General features: G+C 34.2%; 3 protein-coding genes across 6 annotated transcripts in view; 1 reads left to right on the top strand and 2 right to left on the bottom strand.

The window, feature by feature from the left end:
- Positions 1–9,662, bottom strand: part of LOC115439915 (serine/threonine-protein kinase prp4) — a 29,118-nt gene extending 19,456 nt beyond the window's left edge. The window contains exon 1 of one of the 2 annotated variants that reach the window (XM_030163986.2): positions 9,543–9,662. The gene's annotated coding sequence lies outside the window, so the exon portion shown is untranslated. Of the gene's footprint in view, positions 1–953; positions 1,201–9,542 lie in introns of those variants that run through there. The other variant, XM_030163985.2, reaches the window with a different exon arrangement.
- On the top strand, positions 1,199–4,745 carry LOC115439916. Of its 2 annotated transcripts, XR_005113189.1 has the most exons (3): positions 1,199–1,564; positions 1,641–3,268; positions 3,368–4,745. XR_005113189.1 is itself a non-coding variant. In XM_030163987.2 (2 exons), exon 2 carries the CDS (start codon positions 1,655–1,657, stop codon positions 2,162–2,164), a length of 510 nt encoding a protein of 169 aa, XP_030019847.1. In that variant the 5' UTR covers positions 1,199–1,564; positions 1,641–1,654; the 3' UTR covers positions 2,165–4,745. The 2 variants fall into 2 exon arrangements, 1 of the variants encoding a protein (XP_030019847.1); XM_030163987.2 differs by having other exon boundaries at positions 1,641–4,745.
- A 941-nt stretch (positions 9,663–10,603) lies between the features above and the next one.
- Positions 10,604–18,851, bottom strand: part of LOC115439914 (importin-7) — a 33,236-nt gene continuing 24,988 nt past the window's right edge. The window contains exons 11-14 of one of the 2 annotated variants that reach the window (XM_030163982.2): positions 17,803–17,957; positions 14,450–14,561; positions 13,900–14,043; positions 10,604–13,428 (exon numbers count right to left, since the gene is read on the bottom strand). In XM_030163982.2, the coding sequence (XP_030019842.1) occupies positions 13,373–13,428; positions 13,900–14,043; positions 14,450–14,561; positions 17,803–17,957 (467 nt within the window). In that variant the 3' untranslated portion in view covers positions 10,604–13,372. The remainder of the gene's footprint in view (positions 13,429–13,899; positions 14,044–14,449; positions 14,562–17,802; positions 17,958–18,851) is intronic. The other variant, XM_030163983.2, reaches the window with a different exon arrangement.

The raw sequence follows: 18,851 nt of genomic DNA, 5'->3' as shown, positions 1-18,851 counted from the left end.
TAATAATTAGAGTGCAAGAAAAAGTAGGTAAGTACTATATTTTCATAATAATATAGTATGCTCACTATAAAAAGACATTATTTATATTTGATAATTATAATTGAATATCATTTCTTATAAAGATGAATGAATCCCTCCATATTTTAGTGCACAGGTGTGTACACAATACACAGGTGCAGTCTCTGCTCTTTCACTATCATAATTTGGTGAGACGGCAATCTGACATGGCCAGAGAGAGATCAGATGCCGGACAAACGGATCTACATGCTTTTGAGGCTTGGGCCTACCAGTCCGCTACTCCTCAAGTTTGAGCTATGACTGAGAAATATATAAGATGGAAAAACCTCAGCCACAATTATTAATGACCCGACCCGCGATTTAAATACAGGATCTTAGCACGTTCGTCGTATTCGTACCGCGTAAAATTTACAACTACGCCATAGTACATAGTCAAATGTCTCATAAAGATAATATTATAACATTACAATTTTAAACATTACAAATCTTAAAATATTCATTTGGATCGTAAAAGCAAGACACAAATTGTATTAATCTCATGTACTTTGCATTAAAATACACATCTATGTATAATCAGCATATCCTCCTTCAATATAAACTTATTTAAATAGATAGATATAAATGTTTTGTGCTATTTAAAGTAAGAAATAAGTCCATATACACAACTAAAAACATAAAGCGTCACACGGCTACTTCAGTTTAAAGTATTCACTACACGCATTCACAATCATACCAACCCGAAAAAATTTGTCGCAGAAATATATTCATCACATTTCTTTTTCAAACTATTCGTAGGTAATTACTTTATTATTTGCAGCTAATAACCTTATTTTCAGAAAATCAACGCAGACTGAAAGCAAATTAGGCGTTACTCCAAGAAATAAGAGGTCATCTACTCGTAAGCGAATAAATTGTGCAAATATGGAATAACATACCAGCAGAACAGCTTCAACTCGTTAATAATATCTTGCAACTGCTTCTTAATCCACGTTTTCATATGATTTTAACTTTATAATAGAAAATACGAAAATTTTACATGACACTGCCCATCAAGTTACCAAAAACAATTTTTTTCACAGCTCATCGTCAAAACGACCAAAGAAATATTCCATTATGCCACAGTCCACACATAACACTGTAACGAAAATTATTACCAGTCGCAAAAAGAATGGCTGCTAACACATCTGGTTGTGACCGTGCACATTCGTGGTTACTAAACATTCGTTGTCTCGTACTAGCTTCAGATGAGTTTTGTACTTCTGTCTCTATAAGCAATCGATCGCTTTTGAAATTTACGCATGCGCATTAGAAAATGACAACCCGACCCTTCTCAAATCTGAGCCCGAATATCGGCAACAAAGAGCATTTATAATACTACTGAAACTCGGTAATCTGCCACCAATCACACATCAAAGGACTATCGAATTTTGATCATCCTAGAAGTTTCAATTGTTCATATTATAAATATTGCTGTGATTTGAAGTGTAGAAATCGGTTTTCATTCAATTTATTCGTAAAATAAATTCAGAGTGTGCTAGAAACAAAGGTAAGATTTTATTCTATTTGTTGTAAAACATCAAGCTCTAGAAGTCTATGAAAAATTTAGTTTGTACATTTTTCAGACCCATTTTTTGTGATGGGCACTATTCGCGGGTTTTGTTGCGACGATGAGACGGGGGAGGTCGTAACATTTGATGTGAACGAAGAAACCGGAGAGCCGTCAGTTGAAAATGTTACACCTCCAGTGAGCAATGATGAACAGCAGAACGCACCTGAACAACCGAGGAGATACTTGCGTTTCCCTCGCGGCTACATCACCAGGACGAGACGGTTCCGATCGCTTCAGGCGAACATTATTGAAGGGGCCAACCCTATCAGTCACCGAATGCTCCTAATTCCCACTTTGATGGTCTTCCCTGGCCTCTTCTGTGTTATTCTAATGTTGTTGGAAGTATACCTTCATGTACGATGCCACAAAAAGAACAAGCAGCCTAAAGATCCAAATATGTACTACCGCAGTCCTTTCCATGTGGTAACAAGCACTTTTTGTGGTATGTGCCGCGAAACTGATGCTGCATCTAGGATTGGCCAGATGCAGGACCAGCGCCGTAACCGCTATGACTATTTCAGGGGTATTGCTATATAATATTTAATTACCCACCTATTGCTCATCTTTGATTATCTCATCAAAGGAGACTTCACAACGAGCAATAAGTATTAACAACATTGCCAGAGTTGCATGCATAATACATTTTTATGTAACCCCATCTCAATAAGGTACTTGTCTTTTGTAATGTATTATAAGGTTTTCTGGTAGTTTCATTTATTAAGATTATACTGTTTGCGGCCAAATTATTAGAGTTCTATCTAAGGTATTTGGAATTGTGATAATTTTTTCGTATATTTTCATACAAGTTTGCCCATTTTATGAAAGTTATTTTTCCTTGTTTCTTTGTACAATATTTTATTTTGGCCTGATTGAAATCTGACAATATCAGAGCATTAAGATTAATATCTTTTGGTGATTATGTTAAGCCATAGTTATAATTATATTTAACATAAGGCAATGGCTCAGTTTTGTAATGGTTTGCAATAGGCATTTATTACTTTAATATTATACTTTGTGGCTTAGATGAGTGTAATTATAATAATGCTTGTTACTATGTATTTTTTAATCACTATGTTATACTGAATGGACAAAAGGATACATGTAGTTACTTCTTCCTTTTGGACAGACAAGTAATAGTAGTTATTATGAAATAAATAAATGCACATCATTAAATATTGTATTTGTAATAATATATATTGTCTTTATTAGAAAATTTCTAATATTTATAAAGTATTGGCAACTATAAGTCTGACTCAATAGCATGGATTTATTCAATTATGATTCTAGATATATTTTCTATTACAAAGCTTTTGATCTCTAAACTGAATATATTTTGTAATTTATTTTCTACTAATTAGTTTTTAATAGGTGCTACTGTCTCTGTAATATGTAATATATGTCATATTGTAGTCTGGCTATAAAAATAAAATAATGTTTGTATCAATGTAATATGTTTGCAGTATTGTTCTTTTTATTAATATTATGACTAAAGAATGAATTGGGTTGAAATTCAGCAATACATTGTAATGTATCATCTATAGGTACTAAGTATCCTAAAACTGTTTGGCCGACTGTTTTTAAAAGAGGAGTATAATAACTAAGTATATTTAACTAGATAAGCCATAATATGTAATAACCAAGGTCACTGTATTTAGTGTAAACCAAGTAGTTGCAAACATGTTTAACCCATTGTAAATGTCTGGGTGTATTTATATTGGTGAAGGATATACCATAACCAAGGTCACTGTATTTAGTGTGAACCAAGCAGTTGCAAACATGTTTAACCCATTGTAAATGTCTGGGTGTATTTATATTGGTGAAGGATATACCATAACCAAGGTCACTGTATTTAGTGTGAACCAAGTAGTTGCAAACATGTTTAAACCATAGTAAATGTCTGGGTGTATTTATGTAGGTGAAGGATAATTACCATAACCAAGGTCACTGTATTTAGTGTGAACCAAGTAGTTGCAAACATGTTTAACCTATAGTAAATGTCTGGGTGTATTTATGTAGGTGAAGGATATACCATAACCAAGGTCACTGTATTTAGTGTGAACCCAGTAGTTGCAAACATGTTTAACCCATTGTAAATGTCTGGGTGTATTTATGTAGGTGAAGGATATACCATAACCAAGGTCACTGTATTTAGTGTGAACCAAGTAGTTACAAACATGTTCAACCCATTGTAAATGTCTGGGTGTATTTATATTGGTGAAGGATATACCATAACCAAGGTCACTGTATTTAGTGTGAACCAAGTAGTTGCAAATATGTTTAAACCATAGTAAATGTCTGGGTGTATTTATGTAGGTGAAGGATATACCATAACCAAGGTCACTGTATTTAGTGTGAACCAAGTAGTTGCAAACATGTTTAACCTATAGTAAATGTCTGGGTGTATTTATGTAGGTGAAGGATATACCATAACCAAGGTCACTGTATTTAGTGTGAACCAAGTAGTTGCAAACATGTTTAACCCATTGTAAATGTCTGGGTGTATTTATGTAGGTGAAGGATATACCATAACCAAGGTCACTGTATTTAGTGTGAACCAAGTAGTTGCAAACATGTTTAACCCATTGTAAATGTCTGGGTGTATTTATGTTGGTGAGGATATACCATAAGTAAGGTCTGTGTTTTGTGTGAAACGAGTACTGTCTATCTAAAATCTATAGTATAGAAATAAGAACCTATTATTTGATGGTCTATGAATTGGAATATGCTCATGTTAAATTTATTCTTAGTCAGTCTTAGGGGATATGACTTGATGATATTGTAATAATCTCTTTGTAATATGTAATGAAGACTTACTTAGCATGTACTTATTAAGTCAGAGTTTTTTAGAACAACATTTATTTATTGAATAATCCTTGTGAATCAATTTTGGTAATATTTTTTATTTTAATATGGCTGTGTTTGTCACAATCTGGCTTCAATATGTTCAGCTATTTTTGCCTAATCTATTCATGTAAGAGTAAAGTTTTCTTGGCTAGGGTGTATGTCCTATGGTCAAATACACTATATGTTATAACTGGGTGTGTTCCCGATATATCTATTCTACATATATTTTAAAGTATCTAGGTGATTTTTATGGAAATAAAGGTTTCAAATGGTATGATTTTTATTTCTTCGTCATACTACACTCAACACAATACGCAATGCTTAGTTATATTGTTCTATATAAAGAGACTATATATTGTGCCTGTGCGAATATAAGATTTTGTATGTACTAGCGATGTTTTTAAAGTTTTATAATGTAATAGTACTGTCATTTGCTTCGCGAGTACACAAAGCAGAGCGAGTAATACTATTATCTCTTTATATCGAATTGTTCTTTCCGTCTTGAAATTTCTAAGCGAATAAGAAACAAATATTTTTTTATACAAACAAATTCAGGTACTCTTGATAAATAAAACACCCTAACTGCGATTTACAACTGATAGTTTTAAAAATTATTAGTAAGCACCCAATAATGAACAAAATTTATACCAGATAATTGGTCTGCGGTTCGATCCCTGGGCAAAACCTACCTACCTATGCTGTACGAATATTAAAAAATAATAAAAAATAAAATTATTACAAGCTAGATTAAGTATTACTAAGGTCGGGATAATAATCCTGCAAAAAGATTATAATTCTTATAATACAATACATACTTCCTACCTATCTATCTACTTATTCAAAAATAGACTTTTTTTTTCAACCAATACGATAGTCATTGCCGTACATCTACAAAATATTTTAATTCATCGATACTATGGGTTATTCAAAACGTCGGACCCGACGTATTCCAAATTTGCAGCTTCCCGACATGATCGATGCACAGCAAACAATTTAATTATTTCGGGAGGGCGTAGGTATTAACTAGGGATGCTATGGCAATGCGCCCCCGTGTCTAATATTGTTGCCCGAGGTGGCGTGGGGGGAGATTACAGGGCCGAATTTAGATCCAGACAATAAGCTGGGATTATGCGCGTAAATTCTTCGCTTTTTTAATATAATAATAACACTAACTTGACCTTTAAATTCTTAGTATTTTATTTTTCATAAATATAAACAGACGGTTTTAAGTTCTACCTAGCAGGATAATTATTGAATTAATATTTACAGCACTTGGCCAAAACATTTATATCTAACTCTAAATATTTAATAATATTTCTGCGCCTCTTATCGACGTCTTTCTTTTGTACGCCGCGACAACATTTTTGCTGGCAAAAGCTATATTCACGTTCAAATCAGAGCAATACTTCCATCTCGAGCTTGTAAGCCATTGACACACATCGGGCGAAGCAAATTGGACATTTATTATGTACTGCGGTCTAAGTGGCTTTTCAAAATACACTTAGGACGTCTGATGCCGTCCTGTAATATTTACCTGTCTGCCGACGTATGATCTCCCTGACAAGCACTGTACAAATAATATGCCTATAGGAAATACATTATGGCATCCGGGGGTGGCAGTCTCGAACATATTGATACACTAATAGCTACCTATAGACTAGTAGTCTGGACGAGGGGTAAACAATTTAAAGGGGAAGCCCACGCTTTAATATTTTATTTATAGTACACAAAGTTCATATAAATCGTAATAATATGAGCTCTTCATTACTGTTTTGTTTGTTGGTAACATCGGAGCTTCCATATTATAATGCAATATTGGAATACCTTCCTTCCTACTAATTATTTAGCCGGTGTGTAATTGTACAAGAATTACCTGGCCTATGCTAGTATTTGTTATAGTCTGAAGACTTATAGGCTTCAACAATATCTGGGTTTACGCCTAATCGATAACCAAACGTCTTCACTAACTGCGCAGTTATAATATTAGTAGGAATGTACTATTTTTATCATAACTATGGCGTGCTTATGTGTTTGATTTCGAGTAGGCAGTCAAGAGTAAACGAAATCGATTCCCGATTTGTTTGTAAGATTTTTATTTGATTGAATTTGAATTTATTCCTTTGCCACTCTATTACATACATGTTATTTATATTATGTTTTTTTTACATACCTCAGAAACCTGTTTTAATTATTTTGCAATAGCCACCCTTTTAAGAAGACCCTACAAATTTAAATAGTTTCAAATTAAATTGTAAAGCCGCTATACGAGGGGTTGCCCTATCTCGAATTATAAGCACTAGACAAAGTCGAACGATACACAGACGGTCATACCACATATAACAGGAATATAGCTAGTAGTTCATAATATTATTATGTTGTCAATACCGACACAGGTCGTGGAATAGCATACTTTATTCTTAAATAATGTGTTCACACGAAAATGGACTTTACGTCTAAATTGTCGATGCTTTTTTAATATATACTTAATCGTTAAACTAGTTGGTCGGTTTGATTACTATAAAGGCTACAAAGAAGCAGTAGCACCGTTAAAAGGTTGAATTAAGTAGGTACCTACTGACCTACTGTAATCGACTTCTTTCTGTACAGCATGGTAGTATAAATTAAATAATAATACTTAATAAAAAAAATTGGACCAAAATAGACTTACAAAGATAATAACATTAAGAATTACTATATCTAAGTTAAGCATTTCAATATTGTCAGGGATTTCCAAACTAGGCCATGCCTTTATCTTTGGGTACTTATAATGAGAGTGTCAAAAACAAACAAACAAACTGTAATCAACAAACTCTTATATATAATAATCTCTACACATACTTGCTATACTTGATTAGAACGTAGGTAAGTACTTGGACAATAATATAATTCGAAATTTTAAAAGAAAATAATGCAAGATGTTTAAAAAATATTTAAAAAATATAAAAGAAGGAAGTTACGTATACACAAATAAGCTAAACTAATAGTAATAATGGGTGCCCCAAAAAAACAGAAATGCCAGTACGTGAGGGTCCGTCTGAGTACTGATTCATGAGAACTAACTTCCAATGTCTCCCACAAGGTACTATATACTTATTCAAGGTTCTGGATGATGATGACTTTTGCTTTAATTTATGAATGATCGTAGGTATCGCTTACTACCAGCCGAACCGCTTGCTCGTCTCGTCAAGTTGTATTAAAAAAAATTAAACGTACTTATTCATTTATTTCTCTTTTACAAATCATTATTATTCGAAGGTCTTACACCTACGTCGTAGATTGTTACTAACCAAGGTGTGCTAACATTATATTATAATGTTTAACTTTGTTAAGTACTAATTATCATTAACAGTATAAAGTTTGGACGTATACCTGACATAAAGTAAACAAACCCATTTGCGTACTTTGATGTTCAATAAACTCAAAACTAATGGAAGCTGTAATTTAGTCAGGAAGCACTAAGTACATAGACGTAATTGGAAAGGAAGTGGGCACATTACCGTACACCCGGCAGGGCCTACCGATCGATACAGCTGTTGCAGATGCAACAGATACATCCTATTCAATCATAGGAGGAGTGCCCCCCTGCGTTCCACCCGCCTAACTATACGGCTATAGCGATTCATATAGGTAAGAGCAGTACGCCTGACCTCTCGTTCCCCCTCGCCCGGCAAAGGCCATACAGCATTTCAAGACTATGATATAAAGGTATTCCAGTTATTGAAACAAGAGTTTTACGATAGAGCATATAAAATAATAAATATCTCTGAAGTAAGTATTTTATCCTTTTACTCATTAATGTTTCTACCGAAAATTATATGGGTAAGTACTAAAATCACACCAACAAAAATTCGCAACGAAGGTACGGTAGTTTGATAAAGCTTTGTCTGCAGCTGCTGATAAGGTAGGTATATAAAGTCTACGATTATATACAGCATCTTTTATCTTTATTCTCATGATTGAAATAAACCTAAAGTTTGATATCGATATCAATTGATGAACGTACATGTATAAAATAAAGGAAAATATTCATAAATAAAGTAAAATCAAGACACTTGCTGCATCTATTTCTGCAATTAGAATATGAATATATATATATTATGGGGTGTAATAAAAACTCCTTTTGGGGTAAATACAAACGAAGGGACAGACGAATTGATACACACGACCAAGTATCAAAATTTATACATGGGAGGGGTTATATTAGATTAGGACATAAAACATCAAAATAAAATCTTAGCTTGTATAGAATAAATGATGTATGAAAATAAACGCAAATTTTAAAGGATAATTTTAAATATTTAGTGAAATTGATATAACCAACTTAACGCCTTGATAGAATAAGAAAAGGTACATTATTTAACTTATCCTATTTACCTAGACGCATATACGCTACCTTTAGGTACTTATATTATAACAATTATGGAAAACGTACTGGCAGATATATGCTGGCATCAATTTTAAATTAAGTAAATGATGACACACATCATAAACTATTCAATCAGCCCAATAAATGTAAAACGATTCCCAAATCAATGTACCATACAATCAGATCACAATAAGTTTTTAAAAATCATAGCAGCGATACATAAACTGGCTGTGGATCCCCATTGCTGCACTTTAGTATTTTTTTAATTGTAGTTTTTTTTAGTATGGAAATAATCAATAAAAAATACGTTGTATCTATTCACTCCATTTTACGGTACTTCGTCGCGTCCAATGTCACAAACAATAACACGGTGGGCGCAGGAGAGCCCCTAAATTATTCAAAATCACTTCTGGTTTCAGCCATGAAATTTCTTTCATATATTTTTACAGTACCTACCTAAGGAATATTATGTTTATAGGGTCTTTTTTTATTTAAAATTTCGACGGAATTGGTGCTTAGGTCAAAATCGTCGGCCCAAACCATGTAAAAAAATCGAAGGCAACAATCGTGAAGAAAAAACTTTGTTCCCCTTTGCGTATTGTGCGCACGGAGCAGGAATGCAGAAGAACTTCAATAACATTCAAATTTTAAAATATTATGACTTGCGGTTGAATGTCGAACACTAAATAATATTAAATCACTTACCATAGTTCTGCAATATTTTCAATTGCACGTTTGATTGAAAATATTTTAGCGGCTTGGAATCGCGGCGAATATTCCGTAGCGTTCGCGTCCCACGTTTAGGGCTGGCACAATCAGAATAACTTAGGTTTTAGATACGAAGGCGTACCTACGCATGTACCTAGAGTATACTGTACACTATTTAGATAGGGGCGACGTCTTTACAACTGTACCTATAATAACACTGCTACGAATGCACCGGTAAAACGAGTTGCTCGTAATTACTATGCGATAGTTATCAAAAACGCAACATGAAACGTAATATTACTAAATATTATACCGAATAATTTTAATAGAACAAGCTAAATTGTCAACAGCTTTAATATCGATTTATAAACTTAAGTGAATGAAGATGTCATATTTTGAAGAGGCATAGACCTCGCGATTGCATTTCACCGAGCATTGAATTACCGATTTATATATATGAAACATCATTAATTATATTATAATGTACATTTGAAAAAAAAACTATTAGTAGTGTTTAACTCTGCGTGTAATTATAAAGCTTTCCATCCCCTAAATGGGTCAGAAATTTACAACAATCTTAGCAAAATCCTTATCCGTGCCCATTTCTCCCCCCCTAGTTTGTGCCCTCGAGTGTACCACTCGTGCCTATTTTGCGTTTGATTATCCACGATAAAATATTTAAAAAAGCTCATGATGGCTATATTCACTTACGTAAAACTCGACGGCCCATTCATCGTTTCCAGGAGCAATAGACCACATCAGCTACCCAGCACGGGGATTTGTTTATATTTTTCTTTTCTAGTACTGATTTCCACAATTCGTAAGTTATTTTTTCAAATACAAATCTACTAAGGGGTTGTGACGCCACTGCCAGCATGCCACATATGCGTGAGCGAGATAGCAATAAGTTCTCATTAGTGCGCCATTGTTTATACATCATGGTCCATTAGTATGGGTTTTGAATTTCGATACAAGTAATAAATGAATGGAGGAACTCAGGCGCAAGCAAATATTAGTGGCTAGTGGGAAAATGATGATGTATAAATGAAAAACAAATATAAAAATACAGATTATTTTTAATTGTGTATAGGTACATCTAAGCTGCCTTATAGAATAATAATAATACAAATGATGCGGATAATCCAATGATATTTCCCGTCATTTTACTATAATTGGCAAATGTACGCAATTTTCAAAGAACAAATAATTAAATATGTAACAAAAAATTCCATAATGCATCAGTTTAGAAATGTAATTTAGTAGCAGACACTTACGGTACCCCCAGTCGGGCGACAAGCGTCTCTCATTATCGGCCGCCTTACGCGGCTAATGCCGGCGCGCGTCTAACTTCAACTATATCGTAACAAAAATATATTATGAGCTTGGCCCTTAATTCCAAAGTCTTCTGGTGCGATGCAGAACAATCTCCTTTAATCACAATCGAATATTATCGACAATTACAATCGTAGAGCGAGCTCCACCGCCGCGGCATGCCCACTGGCACGTCTTACTTATGTCAGTTATTAAATATTTTAATAAAAAATTAACTAATTAAAAACCAGAATGCAACAGCAATGTGTTCTATATAAATATATAACGTTAATACATTTATATTTCTTCAATTGAAAAAATACCTATCAACAAAATAACATTAATATGTATTAAGTCTCTACTACTTATTGCCGGATAAGAAAACCAGACTAGACAATAGACATCCAATATGTAGATTGTAGATAGTAAATTTAATATTGTTTAACCATTTGCCTTTACCTAATTTTAACAATCGTTACAACAATAGCATATACAGGCCTCTTAAATTAATGTGCATAAAGCGTGATATGACGAACAAAATCATGTCGATTGTCAAAATTTGGAAAACAAGTCAGGCAAGTGCAATAACAGCGTGTATGTAAATAAAACAGGTATGATTATTAAATTGTAGGCCTAACGAGTAAAGATCTACCAAGAATATTGATACCGAGGAACTTATTAGCACTAAATCGCCGCGCGGCGACACACACACCACGGATCTTATATCGTTTAAATACGTTTAAACAACACATTTAGCACATTTATCGATATATACTCAGTAGTTATAACATATTTTTTTGGGATGGCAACTCGAATCGATGTCGTCGATTCAGATATGTTCATGTGAACTTCGCCCTCGTTTACGACATCCAATGATTTTTATTATTTTTTATTAAAACACACAACATCTAAAATGTATGTGGCGATTAACTATGATATATAAATGTTATCGATTGTAACACCAATTGGTAGTGTGATAATAGTCACATAAAGCTCGTAAGAGCCCTCGCAGATCTATCAATCCGCATTTAGTCAGATCAGTATTGAGAATTAACATAATTCTTCTGATTGGACCCGCTCCATAAACTTGAATCCTAGGTCAAATGCTGTCCCCATGTTCGAGACCTTCAATAAATCCATGTTCTGGATTTTTCGAATCCATTACATTATGCACACTTTAAATATGTTAAGGTTGACAAACGTCGTCTCCGAGTTTTGTTTTCTCAACGAAAAGCTATGCGTGGCATCCTGGACAAGTTGCTGTCTTAATAACACAGCACCATGGATGACAGAACGTCGAGGGTTACCACCTAATGAAAACTTCATTTGGCATCACAACATCATTGAAAATCCGATATTATTCTATAGAACAGAACAGAATTAGTTATAATAATTACATCATTTCATTAAAATTTAATTCACACAGCAATGTACGTGTTGTAACAAGCATTCAGGTTAGAGGTAAACCAAATCAGCCATGTAAAAAGTTAGCTTAATTTATCGATTTTTGGTTTGTCCTCTACATCTCAAGCTCATTCTAGGTGTTAGTTTATAAAGACGTAAACTACAAATCATTCTAAATGCATTTTTCACTATGTGCACCACACTGGTAAGAAGATCCCTTTTTATCACAATTTATTTTATTGATCGAAGTGTTTTTTTTTTATCGATTATCGACAGAAATATTGCGCGGTGTCGATTCGTGTGAAGCTCAATAAGATACTCTAAATGCTTTTCATGTATTTGATATTAAAGGCTTTGCTTTCCGATCCGTTTATTCTAAATGAGATTGTAATTCTATCTGCCCATTCGTTAACACATTGCATTTTATTAATAGTTTATTGCGGTCGTCGAATTGGACTCTCAAATTTTTCCATTTATTTACCAACATCTCGTTCTTAGTTCGAAATAGTCTTGTTTGCTTTTCTCAATAAGTACAACTAAATTAATTTAACAAACAATATATGTATTTATATATTGTCAAATATTAATTAAAGTACGAAAATTAAAACAAATGACAGTCATTTTTAATTCTTATTTTATTTATAAATCGGATAACAGTTACGTTGATTATAGCTCTTGTATTAATTTTACATATGAATTTAGGCTGTTTTTATCAAGCAATTTCATGCTAATTAATCAATAATTATTGATCAAATCGAATGGATTTCTTTCATGCATTATAATTATATAATTGTGCTATTCTATTTCATTTTCCACATTAGTACACACGCGATAACAATGTACTGGCTTGATTTAATTAGAAAACAAAAACTCAAGACTATTTCGATAACGAAATTAATAAATAATAATTTTCTTTTAACCAACACATATTAATTAATTTAAATATAAAAAGAAAACACTATTAAGAAGAAAGTACATAACACATTATAGCCAGTTGTCATATGTCATAATATATAACCATTTTGTTATCAGATAATATATTTTGATAAGGAACTAAGAACGGATGTTCTGTATATATGCAGTGATAATTGTAACATTTATAAACAATTAATTTATGAGCCGAATTTGAACTTGGTCGGGACTTGGGCGGGCACCGTGAATGAGTAACCTGCAATAGAAATAACATAATAAATTAACCATCATACTTCTACAATACTTATAACGGAGTAGTAGTTTATTAACTGCTCATAGTTTCGATATTGCTTTTGTATGTAATTTTAAGACTCAGAGGTCAAACGCTTCTTTCCCTTCTCCTTCCCCCCTAGAGATTACTCTATTTTATTTCTTTTAGACGCAATGGTAATTCTTCTGGTATTTGGGTGTAAGTGAGAGGTGGATATCGTTGAGCATCAATAAAAGTTTTTTAGAGAATGTCGGACCCAATTCCAGACTCAGCGATGAACCCGATATCATTCTAGACCTTAGCATTGCAGTAGTATTATATAAATGCGCCACCGACGCGGAGTCGAATTAAATATGACGATGTTATTAGTGAGATTGTACTTCTACAGAATAGAAATCGTATCGCAATGCAAGTATGCCATTCAAATAAAAATAATAGTATTCTGAATGCACCGACCTCCGCTCTGCTCGATGCGTTTGCTGTCCTGCTGCGCCTTGCGCTGGTCGGCGAGCACGAACACCGCGCTCAGCTGCTTGTGCTGCTCCTCGTTGAGCACGCTCGTCAGCGCGTGGTACAGCGCCGGCTCCGTCGTCGACAACGCTGCAATACATTATATATATGCTATATTTATCGTATACTCTTATCATAATGAACATATCATTCGTTCTCTTTTCCTATGTCTAACTATCGGTTTTCTACAATCATTCTTGGAATCGGTGAAATTTATAGCTGTTACTTGTCAACGGGTAAAATAAACTAATATTTGTAAATCTAAATTGTATATCCTATTAAACAGCTAGTTAGAGATTATTTTTTCAATGTATGTATTAGTCGTAATACTGTCGCGACACTATCGTACTTTTTTATGGTTATTAAGTGCACAATTATTGCGTCAATTAATGTGGTTACGAAAATGCACAAATAACGCGTTGCAATCGTGCACTGGTACCTACTATCACTCAGCTCAATTATTTCATAAATCAAAGTTGATTATAAAATTAATTACCTGACAAAGTGTTCTTGAACTTGATGTACTCATCGATGGGGCAGTCTTTCTCGTCGAGCGGCGTCGTGTAGCACTCGATAGCGGGGTCCTCGGGCTCGTAGTCCTCGTCGTCCTGCAGAATCAAGACATGTTACAAACAGTCCAGCCCGCGACGGCCCTATGCGCGAACGTTCACAACCCACCCACACATTAACGCTTGACAATTCAGTTAACACAGCATTTTGGCTGATGCATGACTTTCCGTTTCCCGTGTGTTGGGACAGGCGACTCAGATAGATAGTTACGGTTTTGTGATAAAATATCTTTTAAAGAATTTATTATTCTGACATTTAGATGGCATTGGCGTTTTAGGGATTTTTGTAATGAGAGTTGCATTTCGAAGTTGCAAGCAACATCTAGTTAATATATCTTTCTCAATGTATCGCGTTTTTCAGTAGAATATTCTCGCACCTAACTATGACTGTCCATAAGAATCATGATTTTTTAATTACAACTATTATATTGATAACAGAAATAAAAATGTGATCCAGCTACTATTATGTTGAATGTACAAACCGTCACTGACGCAATGCCCGGATAGTTAACACCAACTACTCTGCAACCGAGTAAGTGTAAAGGCAACAACTCTTTTGTATATTCACAGGGCGTGACCGCAAAGGATTTTAAAGAAATTACGTCTATCATTGCTTATACCACGGCAGCGCGATGCTCAAGTGTTATTAATGAAAATAATTTCAACTTGTAAAATCCTTTGCCACGCCAACGTGACTGCGAAAATACAATATAAAATAAACACATCAATAAATGACAAACGTAAAACACAGCTGACAACCGTTAATAAATAATCCCAAACGCTGTTTTCTATCCATCAAGAAAATTTACCAATCAGAACAAAGTAATTGACATGATTTCAAATTACTTGTTTTGATAGGCTTATTCTCAGAATCGGATCGAAGGTTAAGATTTGGGACGTTTATTGAAAACGACCGTTTTACCGATTAATTCTACGACAGAAGCGGTAAGGAGATAAGGACAGCTGAAATAAAACTTTTAAACGTTACCGATACTCTTGTGATTAGTGTTTTATGCACTTCACGTAGTTCCGCGATTGTCCACATCGCCCCGCTTGTTCGCCGTACTTGTCATCTAGTCGTGTGCGTGTCGCACATAGCTACACTTACAAAATAACCAGTCAATAAACAACGTCTTACAAGCCTCCTAAATATGCAGTTTTTACGTATATCTCTTTATTTCGCGTATTCGTTATTTGAATGAAGCTAAGTTCTATAATTATTTTTTTTTAAAATACGGTGATTCTTCAATCACTCAATTGGCATAGTTTAGAACTCCTTATTTCGATAATTGACAGTCAATTCACAAATGCCCGCATTTCTCATAGTCGCACAACTGTACGCAATCAGGCACTTTCCCCATATAGTTACGCACTATCTAATTTGTTTCACTAATCATTACGAGTAATAAATGCTGACGCCTAAGCATCAAATATCGACACATAAGACTTGTTTATATAAAATGTATGGACAAGGATTTTTATACACCAATACAGGAATTCCACAACGGAACTGGACGGACATATGTGAATACACCACAACCAAAGTTGTTAACTTCAAAGCAAAGCGTTAATAGGTACAAATCATATCGCTATAAAAACCACCACCTAGATATTTGATATGAAATAATTTGTTTGTGGCATAATTAGTTGTAACCGGGAGTCTGAACAAATTCTCACTGTATTTCCATGTGTACAAATCTTACTTTTTTAGTATTTTGATTCTTGCTAATATTATAAACTAGCTTTTGCCCGCGGCTCCGCCCGCGTTATAAAGTTTTTCAGGCTAAAGTTATAAAAGTAGTAGATTCCGGGGAGCCTATGTTCTTCCCAGGGTCTCAAACTGTCTCCATACCAAATTTCATCTTAATACGTTGGGAAGTTTTTGAGTTAAACACGTTCAGACAGACAGATGCAGCGGGGACTTTGTTTTATAATATATTTTTTAGAACTTTTAAAGTGGAACAATCCCGTCACACATCATTGTTGCATAACTTTAACCGTTTACGCAGCGCAGGCAACGGAAGCTCTCAAAACTTATAATTTTCCCCGTTTTTGCAACATGTTTCATTACTGCTCCGCTCCTATTGGTCAAAGCGTGATGATATATAGCCTATAGCACTTCAGGAACAAAGAGCTATCCAACACAAAAAGATTTTTTCAGTTCAAATCGGTAGTTCCTGAGATTAGCCATTACTACTCCGCTCCTATTGGTCATAGCGTGATGATATATAGCTTATATCGGTCCACAAATAAAGGGCTATCCAACACAAAACGAATTTTTCAGTTGAAACCGGTAGTTCCTGAGATTAGCCATTACTGCTCCGCTCCTATTGGTCATAGCGTGATGATATATGACTTTGAGCACTCCACAAACAAAGGACTATTCAACCCAAAAAAATTTTTCAGTTCGAATCGGTAGTTCCTGAGATTAGCCATTACTGCTCCGCTCCTATTGGGTATAGCGTGATGATATATAGCCTATAGAACTCCACGAACAAAGGGCTATCCAACGCAAAAAGATTTTTTCAGTTTGGACCGGTATTTTCTAAGATTAGCCATTACTGCTCCGCTCCTTTTGGGTATAGCGTGATGATATATACCCTATAGCACTCCACGAACAAAGGGCTATCCAACGCAAAAAGAATTTTTCGGTTTGGACCGGTAGTTCCTGAGATTAGCGCGTTCAAACAAACAAACAAACAAACAAACTCTTCAGCTTTATATAATAGTATAGATATGAAAGTGTGTGAATATGTTCAGATGTATGTACGTTCGGTAGAGATAAACACAGAAACAAATGAACAGATTTGGATAAAATTTAGCACACAGGTAGACTTCTTTCGAGCGGCATACTGATAACAAGTCTGGGTTGACTTTCAAGCATTTTTTAATCTGTTTTGGAGCACATGGCTGAGTGTATGGTGGAACTTTATCGATATAACGCTTTTTATATGTTACAGTATTAGACAATATATAAAATCTAGAATTAGAACATACAGAACAAAACCGAGAATTTATTCCAAACCCCTTACCATTAGTAAATAACTACAACAGGTACAAATAGACCCCATATGATTATCTAGTACTAAACTAGTAGTCATTCGCGCATTACCCAATAACATTTGTAAAATGTGAACTAAGTACAAAAATTAAAACTAAATCAAAGAAAAATTAACCGATTGTGGAAACTAATTCTTGAACAGTCGATCGACGGCAGGACAACAGAAATATGGGAATGCGCGATCGACAAACGTTGTTAATAAGCAAAAATAATACTTGCTAATGAACTAACGTCATCACTGTCCGTGTAGTCGTCGATCTTGGCGGTCATGTCGACGCCCTGCGCTGCGCTCGTCTTAACCGCCATGCGCGCGAGGTTCTCTAGATACTCGCTGTTCATATCCTCGATGTCGTCCTCATCGCTGGAAAGTACCTCTACACGCCAACATTTTACAGTTAGTTTCATATAACGGCAAATTCAGGTACAGTATCTTATCAATGATTATGATTATAAATCGATGGGTTGTTTGAAATGTTTACAGACGCAATATATTTCACAGGTTTATAGTGACAGTCTAGATTCATAAAATCATTTCTATGGCTTTGAACTGTTCCAGCATCTTGATAATTTAAATAATAACTATAAAAAATAAATCAGGTTCTGGCATTGGCATTAGTTTGTTAAATACGTATGAATCTTTATACAAGTAATTTTAAAACTGCAGATGCACTACTAGACAAGAACCTTGTTAGGCTGTCGGCATTGGTTGTCATTTAAGTATGTAAATTGATGGAAAATAAATATATGGTTCGGATTTCGAAGTAATTCCACAATATAATTTAAGAAACATTTCTACCTCTTCTTTATTTTTCTATTTGCTTAATAATATGAAATTTGATTTAACTAGCATATGTATTATGTATTGTATGTTGTTCGTATTTACGACTACTCGTTTAGAATATTTTTTAACTGTAAGTAATCCTGTGTTGTCTAACTGTGTCTGTTACTTGTAAACTCCATTTATTAGAGCGAAATATACCTTGGTTTCCCCTTCTCGCTCAAGGATTTTTTAAATGAGGGAAAGTGATATTTTTTTTTGTTTGTTAAACATTTAAATAAAAGTGTCAACTGGACACACACAATATTGATATGTTCAAAAGGTTACAATCCCACTACATGATGTATATCAGCTGAATGTATACTATAACTGATTTAGAAAAGGCAGCTGTCTCACTATGTGATGCGTCTTAATTAAACGTATTACTAAAAGATAGGTTTAAAAGGGTCGCAGTACTACTACTCTATGGGTATCAAATGGACATATATAC

The sequence above is a fragment of the Manduca sexta genome, chromosome 27, assembly GCF_014839805.1.
Source record: "Manduca sexta isolate Smith_Timp_Sample1 chromosome 27, JHU_Msex_v1.0, whole genome shotgun sequence".
NCBI classification, from domain to species: Eukaryota; Metazoa; Arthropoda; class Insecta; order Lepidoptera; family Sphingidae; genus Manduca; species Manduca sexta.
The sequence above is the reverse complement of the archived record's forward strand: the minus strand, read 5'-3'. Positions and strand labels throughout refer to the sequence as shown.